This window comes from Garra rufa, chromosome 7 (assembly GCF_049309525.1).
Source record: "Garra rufa chromosome 7, GarRuf1.0, whole genome shotgun sequence".
Classification (NCBI taxonomy): domain Eukaryota; kingdom Metazoa; phylum Chordata; class Actinopteri; order Cypriniformes; family Cyprinidae; genus Garra; species Garra rufa.
The window spans coordinates 47,703,076-47,724,463 of NC_133367.1; the positions used below are offsets into that span (position 1 = coordinate 47,703,076).

Here is a 21,388-nt window from a genome sequence, read left to right on the forward strand (position 1 = left end):
AAAAGGCCTGTCAAAAACATGTCAAGCTCACATTTCACCATACAATCTAAAGAAAAATCAAAGAGAACTATATATAGCAAATAAAACAAGGCCTTACACTGCAAAAAATGCTTTTCTTACTTAGATTTATTGTCTTGTTTCCAGCCAAAATATCTAAAAATTCTTGAATCAGGAAGGATTTTCTAGACAAGTAAAAATTATTGTCTTGTTTTTAGTAAAACGAGTCAAAATTAAGTAATTTTTGCTTAAAACAAGCAAAATAATCTGCCAATGGGGTAAGAAAAAAAATCTTATTTCAAGCAGACAACTAGATTATTTTTCTTACCCCATTGGCAGATTATTTAGCTTGTTTTAGTAATTTTGACTTGTTTTTACTAAAGTGTTTTACTAGTAGTGCTGTCAGTTTAGCACATTAACTAAGTGTGCTTAATTATTTGTGGAAAAATAAGATCCATGTGATTAGTCATAATGAACAAATGTTTTTGTTGTTTGACATAAAGATGAAAGTGTGAAAAGTGAAAGTGCCTGAATTCATCTGACATTATTTCTAATTCATACATCATAATGAGTGGCATATTTGTAGCACTGGCTTTTGATTTTTGCTGATTTAAATTTAAATTTATTGAGAATGTATTGTTAAATTTGTCAGGATGCACTGGATTAATTTTCTTTATATATAAAAAAATCTAATTTAAAAAATAATATTTTCACTTCACTTGTGATCCTGAGGTGGAATGTGACCTGGACCTTTAACGAGGTTTATCCTGCTCTTTCTCAGGGAATCTCCATTTCCCGTTTCCCACTGACTGTTCGCAGGAGAAGCAGAACGGAGTGCTGGAGTCTGGCGTCGTGGAGGTGTTTCCACAGGGCCGCGAGGGAAAGCCGCTGATGGTTTACTGTGACATGGAGACTGACGGAGGAGGCTGGATGGTATGGATCAATGAGTCACATCACATATTTACTAGGGGTAATTCATTCACCAGGTCAGGACGAGTTGAAAAAGGTGGAAGCCTTCACTGATGTCCAAAATAACCACAATTGTCGACAGCGTGGGGCGAGTTGCTTGATAGCAGTTTGTTCAGATCTCTAAACATCCGTATGAGCAACAGTAATAGTCATGTTTGCTCAAAAGTAACAACTAATAATATTTCACAATACTCCGTGAAGAGATCTCAGTCAGCCGTTCCCGGTCGGAGTGGCATCATCTGTGTGTTTCTGTGTGCAGGTCTTTCAGCGAAGAAAGGATGGGAAGACAAACTTCTTTAGGAACTGGCGTGAATACAGCAATGGATTTGGAGCGCTGGATGGGGAATTCTGGCTCGGTGAGAAATGCTGTTCTCGCACTGAATTAGTTTCCTCTGTGAAGTCCCATGTCATCGTGCGGGACCACACTCCGTCCTGCTGACACGAAGAGAGTGCGTCATTTCTCTGAAACAGCACAAATACGGGAAAAGGAATGGACACTCTATTATTACAATCTGGTCGTTTTCCACCGCTTTAGAAACATTTGTGTAACAGGCACCTGCTACACAGTCAAGTGTGAAACAACAGTCAGGAAGGTTTGTGGTGCCCTCTAGAGGATGACATGCTGTCTTCTCCCCGCTTTAGGAAACGAGCAGCTTCATAACCTCACCAAGATGAGTCCGATGACCCTGAGAGTCGACCTCAGAAATGGAGACGAGTCGGTTTACGCACGCTATTCCTCGTTCTCTGTAGACGACGTGAAGAAACACTACACCATCAGAGTGTCTGGGTATTCTGGCACAGCCGGTGAGTCCATCATGAACTGCACAGATTCTACATGTTTGTGTAGGTAGGACGAGGCTGTCAAACTCTGCACGTATTTATGTCCAGGTGACTCGCTGTCGTACCACAACGGGCGGCCGTTCTCCACGCGGGACAGGGACCCTCAGCCGTTCATCACGCGCTGCGCCATGTCCTATAGAGGCGGTTGGTGGTATAAGAACTGCCACGAGGCCAATCTCAACGGCCTCTATAACACAAACACCAGCCACCAGGTACTGACTTCACCCAATACATATACTGTATATATAGATCTTCATGTTTCAAATCCATTCGCGTGCACCAGTTGTAAGGTCTGTGTTTGGTTTCTCTCAGGGAGTGATCTGGACCGAGTGGAAGGGCAAAGATTTCTCCATCCCCTTCACTGAGATGAAATTCCGGCCAGCCTCATTCAGGCCCTGAACACGAGGATAAACGCATTCGCACAGGAGAGAGCCCTGCTGTTATGGACATAAACCTAAACACACCGTCATTCAAAAGCAAGTAATCATTATTGCACGTATAACCGCACAAACAAACTACATAACTACATCTACACACATACTCCAAGTGAAATATGTCAAGGCCAAAAGGCTGTTTATCTGTAGTCTATATGTAGTAGTGTACAGTGTTTGGATTCTCTGTGGTCTGTGCATTGTGACGCCCCGCAGCAGCTGGAGGAAATATTATGCACTGCCTTCTTCTCTACGATGAAACTGTGGACTAGGCGTCACGTATATCAGCTTGAACTATCAAGAGTCTGATGTTTGTATTCATATTGCTTTGTATGTACCATATTTCAGTGTCTTTCAGAGAGATTTCATAAAATAAAGAAGCTGTAAGTTGGTATATATTAGTGTTTTTAACAATCTGTGGTTCTATAAAAAATATATATATATATTTGATATAAAAAAAACGTGCTAACATGATCGTTTTGTGTACGTTTTTTCTCACATTTCAAACTATCTAGATTTGTAAGCAATAAAAGAAATTACTCTTTCAAGTGTTCATACACACAATCAGTGTAATTGTGTGCTCCATTGTTGCATACTAACGGGGGCAGATACAAACAAATGCCATTTGCGTGCTTTACATCAACGTGACTCTATCACACCTGCTGCGATCACTTAGATAAATAAGGCTGCCTTTATAGCCCAGGGGCCTCATTTATAAAATGTTGTGCAGAAACCATCCTAAATTTGATCTTACAATCATTTCTCAAATATACACAGCTGTGATTCAAAGAATGAGCATACGTACAGAAAACGCACACATGCGTCTCTTTCAGATGTCAAATCTATGACTCACAAATGATCTTGAACTTGCATGCAACTGTATGGTTTTAGCTCTCTGCCTTGTAAACGACTCCCAATTAATGTCATTACCATATAAAAGATAGCCAGCATCGTCTAAATCCTTTATTTAGAACAGCAAGCTGCAAGAAGACAAAAACCGACAGTACTGCGACAAGAGATCTCGGACCCTGACGTGACGGCAAGCACCTTTCCATGTCAAAGCCAGTTTTAATGAGCATAAAAACAAGTATCAAAGATCTAAGATCAAATCTGAGCGCACACATGCTTTATAAATGAGGCCCCAGGAGTACCAAATACAGTGCACAAGTTCATCAATAACACTACATTTTCCCAATACACCACATTACCTCCTCCCTTTAGCTTAAACACCATATTCTATAAATATTAAAACAAATCACCAATAAGTGTCCTTAAGTAATATTTTAAGTCTGTAAAACATGGTGGTAATTATTAAATGGTCTGTTTTGTGCCCACTGGACTTGTAGCACGGGTCTCTAGGCTCATGTGATCAGCTAGCATCTGATCTTGATCCCTAGTCTCAGCAGCAGAATGGTCCCTTTTTCACACCGCTGCTGTCAAATATCGGAAAAGGCAGGTCTATAACTTCCTTGGTCACCTGGAGCAACAGAAGAGGAGAACTGTGCTCTTAAAGGGGTATGAGAAATCAAAACTGCCTTGATCTTTTGGCATATAAGAGGTCTTTATACTATTAAACACAAGCTCCAGAAACGGCTCGTTTGTATCCGAGGGGACAGCGTGATGTCAGGAGCCCCAGTCATTTGCATAAACTCTGCCTCCAAGAGCAAGACACCAACATAGGCCCCGCTCACTGCGGTTTAGTCACTAACGGCTGACTTGATCACCCTGAATGAGAGTGTTGCGTTGCACATCAAAAGCAAATAGAAATTAAAAAATACTGCAGCTATCTTGTCTACACTGGATACGGTAAACAGATGCACGTTTACTTTCTGACACAGTCCACGCACTTGAGTCTGTCGTTAGAACAAATGGAGCGAAAAAACGTTTGCTTTGACGTGTTTGGTTTAAACAGCTCGTTTGCGTCTTTGCACAGATATCAGAAGGATCCCAGCGTATGGAACAAGAGCATAGTGTTTTTTTTAATGTCTTAGATTTGTCTAATAAAGTCTTGTCTTGAAAGAAAACTGCCGATCTTGTTACTGTGCTAATGAATAGTGGTTTTAATGTCCTTCAGAGTGTATAGCTCATCCTTCATAAAAAAAAAAAAAATTGCTGTACTTTTGAAGTACGTTATGAAGAGACCTAGGCTGATTAATCTGGTGGATCAGTTTTCAATTCAAATTGATATTCTGTTGCTGGTTTCCACCACAAACCTTAATCTTCATACACTACCATAGCTACAAACTACCCCAACACTGGAATATCTCCCCCCAGAATAAATCTTTAATTTCACTCGTGCCCCCTCTAATGGCAGATGAGAGAATGACTATACAATTAGCTATAACGCTTACAGCAGCTCCTGTGTCAATTTCCATGGTTATATCTTGCTGGTTCACTTTAAAATCCACTTTAAATGCCTGTTTGCCAGTGTCACTACACACAAGTTCAGTTCAGTTCAGTTCAGTTGTTTAGCAACATCAGTATTTAACGGTGACTGTCCTCTAACTCTGCATGCAATGAGTTTTTAAAATTGCAGTCTTGACCCTGCTGAAAAAAACAGCATATGCTGCTTAGGTATGTTTTGGTGCTGGGATGCTGGTTTTAGCTGGTTTATGCTGGTCCTTTGCTGGTTTATGCTGGACCTTTGCTGGTTTATTCTGGTCCTTTGCTGGTTTATGCTGGTCCTTTGCTGGTCCTTGACCAGCAACATGACCATCATAAACCAGCAAAGGACCAGCTTAAACCAGCTAAAACCAGCATCCCAGCACCAAAACATACCTAACCAGCACATGCTGTTTTTTTCAGCAGGGGAGCAATGTGATTCTTGTCTTTATGATGGTAACATAATGGCTTCTCTTGATGAAAAGTTCTCTTTTTTACCCGATGCACAATCGCTGCTGAATCATCTGCCTTGCTCAGCTGTTGGGTGTCGTGATCAGCTGTTTCTATACTGAGAGTAATTTGAAATGCTTGTGCAAATGTAAGTCTGTCATCCGAAAGCAATCTTCACTGACAAGCTTCACTCTGAATTGCGCAGTTCAGTAAGAGTAACAGAACGCTTAACCGCATTTAGGCATAAAGGCCAGATAAGGCCTGAGAAAAAACTTATGTTCACCGAGAGAGAACACTAATAACTGACCCGTTTGGCTAAAGCCAAGGCCAAGAGCTACGCTGTCTCAAAAGACAGAAGCCCTAGAGTTATTTCCTAAAGGCTCAAAAGGCTGGTGAGACAACGCCTCCAGCACCATGGAGAGGTCCCTTTCTCATTCTGGAACTGCTCCTCTAGTGACTGGAAGAGAGCGGTCTTCGTAAATCTATGAGTAACGGGGTGTTTTCCACCATAGTGCCACCAAACCCAACATGACATGCAGAAATAGAGTAGACCTTAATAGTAGATCAGTTGTCTACATATGTCAGGATCTTGAGACCTGCTATTCTTGAGAGAGTTAAGCCTGTCTCCGCACACAGACAAAACAGTGAGAGCCTGAAAGGAAGAACTGAGAATTCATAAAACACACGCCTTGGTAGGCAAAACGAAGGAATTTTATGTGCAAAGGATAAATGCTTATGTGGGAATAAAGCATATTTCAGATCAGTCGATTATTCCTTTTTACAGAACGTAGAAGAGAGTCGTGTGTTAACATTCTAAAATGTTATTTCCTCAGATGTTTGTTCAACACTCTCAGATCCTGGATAGGATGAAGAGACATGTCCTTCTTTAGAACGAGAAAATAATGAGAATCAAACCCCTGACTGTTTAAATGCAGGGGTATCACTCTAACTGCACTCTTCTCATGAGGACAGGCGATTTCACATTGACCCCGCCAACAGATTCTGGAGTGGAGGAATATGAAGGGCAGAACTGGTGTCGGGAGGGACGGCCATCCGAGAACATGGACCTCTTACATTTATGGTCAGAGGGATAAGGGTTACCAGCAGATGTCAGCTGGGGAAGGGTAAGGGTCATTGGGTACACGCTCCTGTCTGTCAAACTAGACTTGGTGCACTTGGATGCTTCTGCAGAGGTCTAGTGCAGAATCCCATCGGTGGATCTCAAACACAAGATGATGATAGAGAACACACTTTGTGTAGCACATTGTTTAAGCTCCGCCACATTGTGAGATGCTGTCTCATGGGGCTTTTGAACACAGTGTTGAAAACAGTCTGCAATTACCTCTCCAACCCTCAGAATATTCACATTCTGTTCAAACTTTTTATCTTTAGACTTGGCAAATTCTCCATCAATCCATATGCTGCTGCTTCTATCACACTAAGCAAAGTTTTAACTTGCTTTGTATCATCCACTTCATTGGCCATGATGTACAATTCCACACTGACCACGATTCATTTTCAGTTTTATACTCAACCAATCTTCCAGTCTGCACCATGCTTTGTCATGTAGCTTAAATGTTTTCCTCGTTGCCAATCTTTGTCATATTATAATGAGGCAGACAAGTGCCATTTGCACAGTTATATATCAAAAAAAAAAAAAAAAACTGGGAGTTCATACATCTTTAACACCAGATTTTACCACTGTTTGTATTTTATCTCGATATATTAATCGCTAGTGTAATAAATTGACATAATACAGTAATCGGGGTTGAGAGGTTCACTGAGAATTAACTGCCAAGAGATAGTGCCTGATAATTTGTAGTTACATGGTTATTTTCTATGCAACATTTTATAAAACAAACTTTTCTGTAAATGGTGCCATGACTAAACCGATAGCAAAGATCTCAGTTTAGAGACTTTTCATGGATAACCTCAAACATGGATCAACCTTCTGAGCCATCACTGAAAACGATCAAATGATCTTCCAGTTGATTTGTGATGACATTAAAAGGATCCTGACAAGAGAATTCAGATTTCAGCTTTTGACTCCAGAAAAACTCATCTTCACTGCAAAAACAGCATGCATGGACACCAAGCTGCCAAAATGGCTTGTTTTCTGTTTACTGCACATTGTGAGGTTACACTTTATTTTGATGGTCTTCTTTAGTCCCTTCCACTAGCTAGAAGTATCTTTTCAACTACCTCTCCTTAAAGTATTAGTTTTAGGGTTAGGGTTACTAGAATTAGTTAACACACTTGCAAAGTTGCCATATTATTGTAATGTATTATCTTAATTATGAGCACACTGGTTTGTAGTGCAAACAGTGTGACCATTTACTGCATGTTGTTATTCGTCTAATGACCCATAGGCTTCCTTCCATGTTCAAGTATAAGGTGGCTAGTCAGTAGAATGTCTGCTGGGGCTCCATCAAAAAAAAGAATATTAGACGACTGTCTGCTTATCTTCTAATAGTTAGTATAATGTCTAAAATGAACTCAAAGTGTTACCAATTGCACTGTCACACTGCAGAGGACATTTCAAATACACAAATATACAGCGACGGAAACTATTATTTGATCCCCTGCCGATTTTGTACATTTGCCCACTGACAAAGAAATGATCAGTCTATAATCTTAATGGTAGGTTTATTTGAACAATGAGAGACAGAATAACAACCAAGAAAATACAAAAAAAAACACATTTAAAAAAAGTTATAAATTGATTTGCATTTTATTGAGGGAAATAGGTATTTCATCCCCTATCAATCAAGATTTCAAAATTGTAACAGATGTACAGTTATTCTCACAGTTATGTGGCAAAGGTTTATTGAACTGAAATCAGAGGAACTGACGAGGTACTACATGAGTTTAGTCGGAGAGCCCATGAGCTGTTCGCTGTGTGGTTCTTCATCTCTAGAAGTCAGTATAATGAAGAAGCCTAGAGACAAACAAGAACAACATGCTTAGAAAACCTCTGGATGACAGTAGCATATCAAGAACATCCGTATAATAGAGGTGGAACAATTCACTTGTCTTCTAGACATATTCATGTAAAGTCCTGATGAGTAAACGCATCACTCATGAAACTGAACAGTGTGTGGTATCGACAGAGCAGCGGCCAATGACCAACGTGAACTATTAGTGAACTCATTAGTGAACTCATTAGTGAACTCATTAGATCATCAACTCGTTTAGGGCTGCAAGACAATTAGTTGCTATTAAATCAATTCAAAATAAAAGTCTGTTTACATACTATTTGTGTGGACTGTGTATATTTATTATGTGTATGTATGTATACAGAGGTCAACATTCGAAGTGGATCAAAAAAGTTAATCAAAGTTGTCCTAAGATAAGAACAAGTATTCCTTTTGGTTTTAGGACAAATTTGATGAAAGGTTTTGATCCACTTCGAATGTTGACTACTGTGTACACACACACACACACACACACACACACACTTCAAAATATAAATTTGTATGTATTGTATGTAAACACTTGTATATAATTTGTATTGTATAAAAATATAAACATTTTACCTATAAATCTAACTTTTTCTTAACATATACATGTGTGTGTGTATTTATATATACACGAGTCAAAGACTAAAAAGTGTTTAAAATGTCATTCAGTATAACAATCTTGTCAGGCATATTTGCGACAAAAATCAATTTATGACATTGAAAGATGAATTAGTTTCATCCCAAATACTAATTAGTTGTAATTCTCCATTTTTCAAATTTGCCACTATCCTAGGTTTTGTCCATTTGGCGGCAAGAAGCGTTCACTCATTTAAAACGCAATAAAATGTAATATGCTCCCTTATTCTTGTACATATTTTAATATTGTTAAAAATATGTTTTTTACATAAATATTGTATTACACTGAATGACAATGTAACATTTCGACATCTTATTCTTCAAAAACGTATTTGAAACCTTAAAAGTAGACACCTTACTGACATTTAATGTGTTTCTATGGGCAATTCACTTCTGTAAATGTGGACATCTTTCACGTCTTTGACCCACATTAAAAATATACACAATACACACACACACAGTATATAAACAAACTTTTATTCTGAATCGATTAATCGTGACTAATTGTTTCGCAGCCTTAAACTTCCCAATCTCTGCTCACCTGAGGAAACCAAACGCAGTTTGTTCTGTGCCTGTATGTTCATGCTTGTGCTTTCCAGTTACATTTAGTGAATTAGTCAATCTAAAGTAGTTTGTCCTTTTCTTTCCTAAAATTTATGGATCCAAAATTTGCATTTAAAGAAACCTGGAAAAACAGTGTCGTATATGCTGAACCTGTGAATCATAAATGAAATGTAGCAAAAACAAAAGACACAGCACCAACATGTGATGTTATTTTTGTGCTCACCTGAAGAGCAGAGCTTTGCCTTTATTATTGGCCACCGAGTAGAATCCACTCCGTGGGGAGAAATCCAGGCAACGGGTTTTATATATAGTTTTCTTTTGGAATTGTGGGAAATTGGAGAACACTGTCAAACTTGGAAGATGGACCTTAGAAAGGGGGAAAAATATCAAATTATTTTGCGACTAAAATTCCCAACGACCCCATTATTGTGCATAATGTTTGTCTGTGTGTCAGGGTTTCTGCAGATATGAACAAGTGAAATTTAAGACTTTAAGACCTTTTTAATACCACCTTATATGAAATTTAAGACCGAAACCTGTAATGGAAATAGATATTATATTACATGCATATATGTAATATTTAATGTGTTTAATGTAAAAAGTAAACACAATTTCATGGCTGTCATAAATTAAATTTATTACTACGATATACAGTGAACTTTTCATATCAGCAGATACTATTCCACACAAAATATCCCCATAAAAGTACCACTAGAAATATCTGATGTAAAAAAAAAAAAATTAGCTTTTACATCGTAAATCTGCATATTTGATTTACCTTTATAAATGCCTTTTTTTTTTTTACTTTTGAAATGTATGCATTACCTTTGAAATTTATTTTATGAGTTTATCAATAAATTCTAAATGGCTGTTAGCAGTCAGATTACATAATTTACACTGCAAAATTAAAAGTGAGATTAATGTTTTAAATACATTTATTGATTTATAAATATATACATTAGAAATGTTGGGTGTGGAGGCATACTTTTAAACACTAAACTACCAGCAGGTGGCGGTAAGTCACTTCATGAGCGAGTTATTTCAACTGATTCCAGCAAAACGCTGAATCATAGCAGAACGTTGCTAGGAGAATGCTTCTGCTAATGTTGCATATTGTCTAATATGTAAGTAACTACTTGACTAACTACTTTTTTATTGAGCTAAAACTAATGTAACATTTGTAATTGTGAGAATTTTTAGCAAAAAGCTCACTTGGTATATTACTGAACTATATCATGTTATAAATAAACTATACATTTTAAATTTTTACCTCAGTGTGTTTCTTTAGAGTGCTGTTACATTCATTTGTTTAAAGTATGTCACAAATAGACCAGAAATACACTATCCATTATCAATTTCTGTTTACGTTTAATGTATTAAAATATGAATCTTTATTGCCTTTGGATGCTTCACTAGTTGTTTTTGTCACTTCAGTTTTAATCAGGCGGTTTGTTCGGTCGGGCAAGTAAAAAAAAACATTTTAAAAGTATCTCAAATGCTGGCGGTCAGCTAGCTCGACCTATATTCCTTATTATTATTGATAACATTATATACAGAAAAAGGTAGTTTGACCTGTATTCTGCTGCTGAGATTCTGAAGACGCAGTAACTTCCACAGAGGGAGAAAAAAAATCTAATTGTTAGCAACTGGCCTTAGCCAAGCCCTATATTCAGTTTTTTCAAGCTAAGTATTGCTAAACTTGCACTTCCCCAAAGCTAAAAAGTTAAATCCATTTGACTTCTGCGGTACAATCCGAGAGAGACTCGCGCCAATAACAGAAAGCTGATTGGCTATTGCATGCTGGTCTCATTTGTAGTTTAAATACAGCAAATTATATTTGGAATAGTGAAATAAAGAACTACAACACCACGGAAACAACAAAAAGAGAATTTAAATGAGCATTAGAGGTAGCGTTACATGGACATCGGAAAAATAAGACCTGTGTAAAATTATTTAAGACCTAGAACAGCGAATTTAAGACTTTTTAAGGCCTAAAATTTTGATTTTTAAATTTTAGACTTTTTAAGACCCCGCGGAAACCCTGGTGTGTACACACATTGCTGAGGATATTTATTTTACTATTAAATCACTATTAGAATTCCAAGAGCTGTGTCTCACCAGTCGGTTGGCCTCATTCTCTGCTTTCGAGCCAATGGCCAGAATCTCGGAGGTGCTGTTGAAGCACAGAGACGTGGCCGCCGTCACCAGGTTCATGATGGCCTTCAGAGGTCTGGGTTCCTGCTTGTGCAGGCAGTCGTTCTGTGAGTAGATGTTCACCACACCGCTCTGAGATCTGCAAACCAAACAGACATTTCATCATCCTGCTCCTCAATCAGATCCAGAGTAAGTCTTGACTACTCCACTAGGAGTACAGCTGTGTCCAATGAAGACTAACACGGTTTCCTCTACTTCCGTAACTGCTAGTATCTGAGTAGGCCACAGTTTCCACTGAATACAGGCTGAGCTGTCAGTAAATGCTGAATCCTGGCACTGACTGATGTTTGATGACGGGACACTGCTATCAGCACAGGTTTTGCTTTCAGTACGTGACAAACCAATGTGACTCACCCACAGGCCACATACTGGCCATCTCTGGACAGAGCGAGAGACGTTCCGTGAACACAGCCGTCATCCGCAAACTTCTTCAGACATTTACTGCTCTGCACGTCCCAGATAAACACCTCACCGTCCTCTGTGACACACACACACACACACAGATGGAAATCAATGTTCATTACACACACAGCGCCGACAGCAGGACATTTCACATTTTCTAAGCACATTGGACAGGAAGCAGAATCTCAAGACGCCGCTGCTGATGCATCTTAAGAGCAGTAGGGGGCGCTCCAGCCCTGTCCTCACAGACACATCAACTAACATTGAAAGCACAGCTTAAACAAGTCCAACTAGAAAAACTGAACTGAACTGTCACACAATGCGTTTTTGCCACAACAGATGAAGATCAAACAGTTGTAAGGCAAATATACTTTCATGCCACTCTTGACGCATTTCAGTTTTGTAGTAACTGACTGATCATGTTTTACAGTTTCTCCAGTGCAGGGACACTGACTGAGCTATGATTACAACATTTTGACCTGACTAAAGTATCTTGAGACTACTACTGAACCCATACTACAATAAAAACAGTATGACAGCTAAAGTAATTAAACAACAGATGATCCAAACTGAGCCTACCGTTATTTCATCCATCTAAAATCCCTCTTTAAAAAATTATAAAATAATAAAAAAATCACATACCAGTGTCGCTACACAGGACCATAGTCATTGTTAAGAGCTAAAAGGATAAAGCCAAATCTTTTTTCATTTCACAGTAACCATTTATATCATGATATAGTCAATTTCTGTTATTTTATCTTTGTTAATGACAAGAACATAGACGCAAGTAACTGAAGGACATATACAAAAAAAGAAAGACACAAATGAAATAAATAGGGCCCTATGAAACTTGTTTTATTTTGTTTTTTCCAAACTCATTTGAATTTTTCTAGACTCTATTTTAATGGTTACATTCAAAAATATTAATCAAAAAAGCACGTCCAATTAACTGACATCATGAAACATACACGATCTAACAGCAATTTCTTAAAAGTTTAATAAAAATTACATTAAGATGCTAGAAAATGGGTTTTGTTTTTCTCAAGTTCTGTTTTATTTTGATCAAATTCTGTAAATCAGTTTTCTATTCATAATGGTTTCGTTAAACTTTAAGAATCAACGCATGTCTAATTAATTCATAAAGATGAATTAGATATTATAAAGAATTAATTTCTTTTTTTCAGAAATACTGTCTTGTGTATTTACAATTTTCTGGTATACAAATTCTGGTAAATAATTTTACTGGTAAATATTGTTTTAATAATATTTTTATTAGTAGTAGTATCATTACATTAAGTAATATTTCTGTCAAGTTAAACCAGACTTTTATTTTGACAGGTCGCTGCCTTTATGTTTCTGTTTGTATGTGATATGAGAATGTTTTTTCTCTAAAGTAAGGGTGAAATGCTGATGATCTGACTGTGAGAGATGATGTTTGTGTGTTCGTGTTCTCATATATTGAGGCTGAAACCATGGCGAGTGTTGCGTGTGCTTCAGTGTGTGTGTGTGTGTGGTAAACTGAGTGTCCATTCATTCATACAGCGGTGCACAGAATGTGCAGGATTCATTTTTAATTTGGCTACAACTGGATCCTGTGATTCCATCCACATTTTCAACTGCGCTTCAATCATAAGACCCTAAATAAACACTGTTAATACAGCTCTTATCAAAATGCTTTCTTAAAGTTTTTTTAAAGCAGGGTCTCGCTGTACCCATTTATTAGCGGCATATCGTGCAACACTCCCACTGACTGACGCTCCTTTGACAAGATCTCAACTGAACCTTTAAAATGCATCAGTTCCCAATGTAATAACTGACCAATTACGATGACTAGAACAGCAGCCACTGCTTTAACAGGCCATCTGTGATTATACACACACTCCGAATAACACTGCGATAAACGCTTCCCAGGGTCAAAGTTACAGTAAACTTGCACAACATTCGTGAATTAATCATTCATTAGATGCATGATAGAGTTTTATTGTAGGGACATCGACTTCACATCTGCATGCCCCTTAAAGGAGTAGTTCACTTTCAGAACAACAATTTACAGATACATTACTTGGATACCCCCTTGTGATCCAAGATGTTTGTCTTTTTTTCTTCAGTCGTCAAGAAATTATGTTTTTTGAGATAAACATTTCTGGAAATCTCTCCACATAATGGACTTAAACGGTGCTCCTTTAATGTGACGCTGAACAAAACTGTGACTGGCTGCTTTACGTGTCAGTCAGACGGCAGCCCTGTTATAAAGTCCAGCCCTTCAGACTGACCAGACTGTGACTGGGTAAGGGTTTATTTCATAATAATGACTAGCTGAACCAGCCTAACACTGCAATAATGCAGTAATATTATTATCAATGTCATACAGGTTTGAAACGACAACTATACGCTCTGGACAAACTGTTTTAATGTGACATTTGAGCATGAGAAACAGTGTCGGTTGTGACTTACCCGAGTTGGCGAAGATCTTGCTGCTGTCTGTGGTGAAAGCTGTGGAGCACACATTCCCATTCATCTTCATGCTCCGGATCACTTCTCTAGTCTGGAAAACACACAAGCCACATTTCAGACAGCATTAACCTGCAAAGTTTCCTTTCTGAACTACATCATTGTAGGGCATTATACAGTTTTTCCGTGTAGCATTATCCATCTATATTTTAAGATATTGTATTGAAATCAGAATCTAAATGTAATGCAGACTGCAGATATGACGAGCAGATGTAACGTGATGCTGTACTGCACCTTTGTGGTCATGAGATGGAGGTATCCTGAGTAACCAGAGAGGAGAAGATACTTTCCGTCTGGAGAAACCTGAAAGTCTGACACCTTCTGCTCATTCAGCCCTAACACAAAACACATCACATTCTACTGAGTGCTTCATCACTTGCGCTAAAAACGATAAAGGCCATTGCAGATAGACGCAAGAGCAGAGATGAAACTCTCCTGCGACTGCAGATCTACAGACGGCTCCAGATCTCACCTCGGACACTACAGACAGGGACAACTTTGCCTTCCATCATATCGTAGATGTAGAAGAGCTTGTTCCTCAATCCAGTGGCCACTATCTGTTCCCCGTCGGCGCTAAACGAAGCCTTATTCACTGGGAAATTCTCCAGATGGATGGTCTGGATCTTTGGGTTGCTCTTGCCATCAACCTGTTCAGAAGAATCAAGGTCAAGGTTATTTGGTGCAGTGAAGGTCATTTACAGTGGATTTTGACCTTACGTCAAGTGTCAGGTGTGCAAACTCGTCAGGGGTAAAAAACGTGACAAGCTAAACTACTTTTACTACTAAACTTTTTTTAAATGCTTAAGCAGCATCTCATTTTCTCTTTGCATTTCACATAGTGGCCACAAGGAGGAGCTCTGGTTACATATGGTTCTCTCCTGATGTGCAAAATGAAAGTAAAAGTACCACACCTGACTATTCGATTTTTAAAAATCCTCGATTACATTTTGCCCGCATCGACTAACCGGCAAAATTCACGAAACGTTATTAGACTGTTTTCCAGGGCTGCATTATATATTCAACCCACTTAAAATCATATGTGCGTTAAGTACATGCGTGCAGGTCACATCGGTGCGTCTCACAGCAGCTCCGGTCATCATTTACAGGTGGAGCGTCTCAAACTGTATCTCTGCATGTTGCTGTGAGTTTGGGTTTATTATAATGTTTATCTAGGAAGGCAACATGTGCAATTTCATCAGATTTGTAAGGTAAATCACTTGTAAACCTATGCAAACTCAGGAGAATACATCAACATCTTTCTCATTATGCTAAGTGTTCATCACGATTTCAAGATAACAGTTAAAACCCTTCACTCTGAGTTCACATGCTTTTGATGTCCACATATTCTTTCAATTACTGTGGCTATAGCATTTATATGGCCAAATATTAACGATTAAGTGGACATTTGACGTAAATGTTGTTAGTCAATATCGAGCAGTGACGTGTAAAAACAATCAGCAGGCCTTGTTGTAACGCGTAATTAGCTCTATTGTTTATGTATTTGATGTTTAGTGCAATAAAACCATATGATTTCCTGCTTTTGATTCTTTATTTGAACTCGTTAATATAGTCTCATTGCTATTATTTTATTACTACAAAAAGCCTAATTATAATTAGAAGGCCCTATGAAATCTGCTTTGCTTGCAAATTCAGTTTTTCCCATTTTAATTTTTCTATACTTTTCTATTTCGTTTAAATGATTCAATTAAATTTCTTTCATCAAAAAGCCTGTGTAAACCAGTTTTATTTTTTAACAAATTATTTTCCATTACTTCTCTGGATACCGTTTTATTGGTTCCATTAAGATGTAATAAATCAAAAACATCTCTAATTAATTTATTTTATTAAAAATAAAATGTTCTTAGTTAAAACGGTCATTTTTTTTGTGGAAAATTAGTCGTTTAGATTAATCGATTAATTATTCGATACATGAATCAATATAAAAACAGTAATTAGTGGCAGCTCTATAGGTTTCATTTAAAAATACCTTAATTTGTTTCTCAACAAAGAACCAAAATCTTATGGAGGACATGAAGCCAAATAAAAAAAATTAAGTCAACTATCTGTTCAAGACTCCACTGATGAAATTATAACTCTGATATCAATCGTGGTAAATGATATTGTGCACATAAGTAAAGTACACACAGAACAGACTGATGTGAGGAGTACGAGTCTCTCATATGTGACCCTGGAGCACAAAACCAGTCTTAAGTCGCTGGGGTATATTTGTAGCAATAGCCAAAAATACATTGCATGGGTCAAAATTATTGATTTTTCTTTTATGCCAAAAATCATTAGGAAAATAAGTAAAGATCATGTTCCATGAAGATTTTTTGTAAAATTCCTACTGTAAACATATCAAAATGTAATTTTTGATTAGTAATATGCATTGTTAAGAACCTAATTTGGACAACTTTAAAGGTGATTTTCTCAGTCTTTTAGATTTTTTTACATCCTCAGATTTCTGATTTCAAATAGATGTATCTCAGCCAAATATTGTCCTATCCTAACAAACCATACATCAATAGAAAGCTTATTTATTGAGCTTTCATATGATGTATAAATCTCAGTTTTGTCAAATTTAACCTTATGACTGGTTTTGTGGTCCAGGGTCACATATAATGCACTATATAGGGACTAGTGAAGGATTGGAGACACAGCCACTAACTGACCATCTCCACTGTGAGGATATGAACATGAAACTTCACCTGAAAGAGTGATAGGGAGTGATCCAGACCTGCGGTCATCACGATCTGAGCAGACGGGTGGAACTGCACTGAGGTCAGCTGATCGCCGCCCGGACTCTCATTATTGGCATTCAAGCACTTCTTTATCTGACGACCAAACACAAACAGCCGTTTACATACTTACCACACATTATTGTTTCACCTGTTACCCTTACACTGCAAAACAACAGAGCAATAGTAATAGCCATTAAACTCTTGCTGTCACTTACACGCAACAACGAAAGCCTGTTTTTCATCACCTACCTTAATAGTTCCCTTGGGCAGGCTCTCAGATGAGCCGACGAAGTTACCGGTCCTTCGCAGCAAATCTTGACTTTCGTCCTCATCCTCACTCTCATGTTCTCCTTTAGGAAACACATAAACATTTAGGATGATCACAACAGGGAAGCAACATCTCAGAGGTCTCCGTAAGGCAAGACAACATTCAACTTAATTAACAGACCGCGTAAAACATTGTTACTGCAGCTTAAATGGACAGAGACACTCGTGCCACTGCTGATCAAGAACACACCGTTCTTCTGTCTCTTCCTGGTGGTCACTTCTGCCCAGCTGGGTGTGCCGCCCATGGCTTTCTCAAACCTGTCAAACAAATCGGACGCATTTTACTTCCAAGTTGTTTCTGTTTTGGTTTTAGACAAACTGATTTATTTCGCTGTGACTTACTGCTCCTTTAAGCGTCGCTGTAGCCCCCGTTTTGTCATTTTATTTTCTGCGTCACTTTTTTTCAAGTCTCTGCGGAACCGATGCGTCATGTCAATCCTGAAAACGACAAATAAATAAAATAAGTTGTGAAATGGAACGCATAGACACAATGGAAGCATATAGGCAGGAGGTCTGAAGTGTTGTTAGCGTGTGGTGCACATGTCAACTACTCAATGAATCCCGCATTAAGAGAGTGAATATGCCTCACTCTTCACACTGCTCATCGTCCTCATCCTCCCAGACGGCGCTCCTGGCCACGGGCCGCGCCTGACTCTCTGAGACGCCGTCCTCCGAGCAAACGCTGCTGTCGTCATCATCATCATCCTCCAGTAACCGGCCGCTGTCCTGCTCCAAACACAGCCTTTACTTCAGCAGGACTCTACAGTGCATTTGCAGCTGAGAACCACTATGCTATGAACAAATATCCAGGAGCAGCAGTGCGACTGACCCCATCAGCATCCCTGTGTTTGAGCTTACGTGTTTTTGCAACATTGAGTAATGTATCACAGACATACCTCACCAATAGTTTCATAAACAAAGTGTAAATAAGAGACTGACTGTGCAGTGTAAAGAGCTTTCTTGATTATAATGGAACTTTGTGAGACCGCCTTGAACTAAGATGAGTGACAGCTTTTAGTGATATTTAAAGGAGTTTGTAAACGTAGTCATTGATTTAATACAATAAAAGTTAAATAAACAAGAAGTTAATATTAGGTGACTTACAGCGTCTGACTATAACACCGTTGCCTGATTTTGCTCTATTTCATTGTCAAAACTAGCCTGAAACAAGTCACAGCTGAGCCGCTGTACGTCTCCATTCAAACACAGCGGCGTTTCGTATATAAATGAATGTTTGTTTTTAATTGAATCTAGTGAGTCAATGATTTAATTTCCCATTCATAAAGACAGTCACTTGCTTTGTTCCTGAATGAATCAGCCGTTCGAACAAATCAAATGAATGAATGATTCAGTAATTAAATCAGTGACTGCTGCCACCTGCTGGCAGATTTAGTTTCATTTTTAAAGTTCCGGTTATTTAAATCATTTAATATTTCTGGATTCAAAATTGTATATTTAAAACATTAATCTCAACATGAATTTTTATTGCACGCACGCCACCTGAGCCTCATTAAACTAGAAAATACACCTACGAACCATTGTTGTGTTCTTCTGTGCCACCTCTGTAGTACAAATTAATTTTGTTAATACTGATTTCATTTGATTGGTAACACACATATACATATATATATATATATATGTGACCCTGGAGCACAAAACCAGTCTTAAGTCGCTGGGGTATATTTGTAGCAATAGCCAAAAATACATTGCATGGGTCAAAATTTTTGATTTTTCTTTTGTGTCAAAAATCATTAGGAAATTAAGTAAAGATCATGTTCCATGAAGATTTTTTGTAAAATTCCTACTGTAAATATATCAAAATGTAATTTTTGATTAGTAATATGCATTGTTAAGAACTTAATTTGGACAACTTTATGGTGGTTTTCTCAGTATTTTGATTTTTTTGCACCCTCACATTCCAGATTTTCAAATAGATGTGTCTCAGCCAAATATTGTCCTATCATAACAAACCATACATCAATAGAAAGCTTATTTATTGAGCTTTCATATGATGAATATATCTCAGTTTTGTAAAATGTAACCTTATGACTGGTTTTGTGGTCCAGGGTCACATATTTATATATATATTAAAAACTGACATAAAAGATGACATAGTTTTAATAAAGAAAAAACAACAATAACAAAATTCCCCTGTAAATCACTTTAAGGAGTCAAATATCAGCTTGTAATGGGAAGGCTAATTTTTGCCCTGTTCAGGTGCTGTCACTGGTCTTGAAGTCATAGTTTAGGTGTTATCGTCGAGTTTCTGGAACACTTTAGTTTAAAGGGAGCAATTGTCACTATTACAGTGAGACATTTCAGTCACATCTGCCACAGAAAATATAATGTTGATGCAGTGCGACTGACCTGATCAGACCCCAAACTAATGACCGCATGTAGGCCAAAGATCTCATTTGATCGAAAGCTTATTCTTTCTGATTGTGTCTTATTATTCTGACTGAATATATTGTTTTAAATATTTTTGAAAAGTTTATAAATGTATGAATCTGACATATGATGACATACATTTAATGAGGTTAGATGAGGAAAAAAAAGCACTTATGTCCCTGCAAATCACTTTAAGGAGTCAAATTTCTGCCATTGATTAGAAGGTGCTCCTAAAAATAAATGCAAGCATAGTGCCCAGTAACTAGTTGCTTATCAGCATGCATATTACTAGCATTTGGCTGTTTATTAGTATTTATAAAGCATAAATTACTGTCTTATTCTGCATGGCGACATTTTAGAACTCTTTATCCAATCCTTACCATAACTAAACTTAACAACTACCTTACTAGCTATTAATAATCAGCAAATTAGGAGTTTATTGAGGCAAAAGTCGTAGTTAACATGTAAGTGACAACTGGTCCCCAAGCGTGTGAATGTTTGAAAGCATGCTTTGATGTAGTAACTAACGTTATATATCTTGTGGTTATTCATAAGGATAAGAGCTATCAGAGCTGGGTCGCTGTCTGAGGACATGTGTACCTGCTCCAGTCTCTCTCTGAGCTGCTCCTCAGCGCCGAACACCAGATCCTCCAGCAGCCGGACAGACTCGTCCTCCGCGCCCAGAGTCACGCACTGCACCGCGTTAGTCGTCTTCATAAAGCGCTCCTCCAATGAGCTCGACAGGCCCAGATCCTCACTCAGCGGCCTTTTCTTAGCCATTCTTGGTTTCGTACCGGAGGAATCCATTATGACAATACGTACAACTAATACCACTGGTTTACCCGTTAGATTTTGCTCTAAACCACACCATGAGTTAGTCCCAAACACGAGCCTAAACTCCCCACATGCGAGCACAGATCTGTCTTCTTCTTCTTCTTCTTCTTCTTCTATGACGTGCGCGCTCACGCTGCGTTTGCGCCACCTACTGACGTGGAGCGAGAAGCAATGACGCACTGCAAAACCTGCTTTTCTTACTTAGATTTTTTGTCTTGTTTCCAGCCAAAATATCTAAAAATTCTTAAATCAAGAAGGATTTTCTAGACGAGTAAAAAGGAAAAAAAAAGTTAAAATTGAGTGAGTTTTAATCTGCTAACGGGGTAAGAAAAATAATCTTGTTTTCTGTTTCCTGAGTTTGCATAGGTTTTTTTTTTTTTTTTGCTTACCCCATTGGCTTAGCCTTACCCTATTAATTTAGCTTGTTAAGCAAAAACTCACTTCATTTTGATTTGTTTTTTTCTGAAAACAGGAAAATAATTTTTACTTGTCTAGAAAAACCTTCTTGATTTAAGAATATTTAAATATTTTGGCTGGAAACAAGACAAAACATCCAAGTAAGAAAAGCATTTTTTGCAGTACAGGGGCCCTATTAATAAGTTAAAGGGGCTATTTGTTATTTTCTGAAATTGAAACTCACGACTGACACCTGTGGCCAAAAAACGGAACTGCTCTTCCTTTCTGCTCGCTCTGGCAGCGCGCGCTCGTACGTGCACACTTCACTAGTCATCCGCTGCAAAGA

General features: G+C 38.0%; 2 protein-coding genes across 3 annotated transcripts in view; one reads left to right on the top strand and one right to left on the bottom strand.

Annotated features, from left to right (window-relative positions):
• tnxbb (tenascin XBb) overlaps positions 1-2,708 on the top strand; it is a 45,734-nt gene extending 43,026 nt beyond the window's left edge. For both annotated transcript variants that reach the window (XM_073843867.1, XM_073843868.1), the window contains 5 exons: positions 779-930; positions 1,226-1,322; positions 1,609-1,770; positions 1,855-2,018; positions 2,119-2,708. In XM_073843867.1, the coding sequence (XP_073699968.1) occupies positions 779-930; positions 1,226-1,322; positions 1,609-1,770; positions 1,855-2,018; positions 2,119-2,205 (662 nt within the window). In that variant the 3' untranslated portion in view covers positions 2,206-2,708. The remainder of the gene's footprint in view (positions 1-778; positions 931-1,225; positions 1,323-1,608; positions 1,771-1,854; positions 2,019-2,118) is intronic.
• Positions 2,709-7,777: 5,069 nt separating this feature from the next.
• Positions 7,778-20,739, bottom strand: utp18 (UTP18 small subunit processome component). The gene is made up of 13 exons (XM_073844621.1): positions 20,413-20,739; positions 18,014-18,150; positions 17,767-17,862; positions 17,615-17,682; positions 17,347-17,447; positions 17,065-17,190; positions 14,829-15,003; positions 14,591-14,691; positions 14,300-14,390; positions 11,798-11,921; positions 11,348-11,522; positions 9,453-9,595; positions 7,778-8,007 (listed from the first exon to the last, which is right to left on the bottom strand). Exons 1-13 carry the CDS (start codon positions 20,617-20,619, stop codon positions 7,983-7,985), a joined length of 1,569 nt encoding a protein of 522 aa, XP_073700722.1. The 5' UTR covers positions 20,620-20,739; the 3' UTR covers positions 7,778-7,982.
• Between the last annotated feature and the right edge of the window lie 649 nt (positions 20,740-21,388).

Excerpts from the sequence above, each read along its gene's own strand:
- utp18 (XM_073844621.1), bottom strand. The coding sequence starts at position 20,619 with ATGGATTCCTCCGGTACGAAACCAAGAATGGCTAAGAAAAGGCCGCTG. Across the intron at positions 14,692-14,828 it reads CCCTGTCTGTAGTGTCCGAG|GGCTGAATGAGCAGAAGGTG; the intron begins GTGAGATCTGGA and ends GTTTTGTGTTAG. Across the intron at positions 14,391-14,590 it reads TCCATCTCATGACCACAAAG|ACTAGAGAAGTGATCCGGAG; the intron begins GTGCAGTACAGC and ends TGTGTTTTCCAG.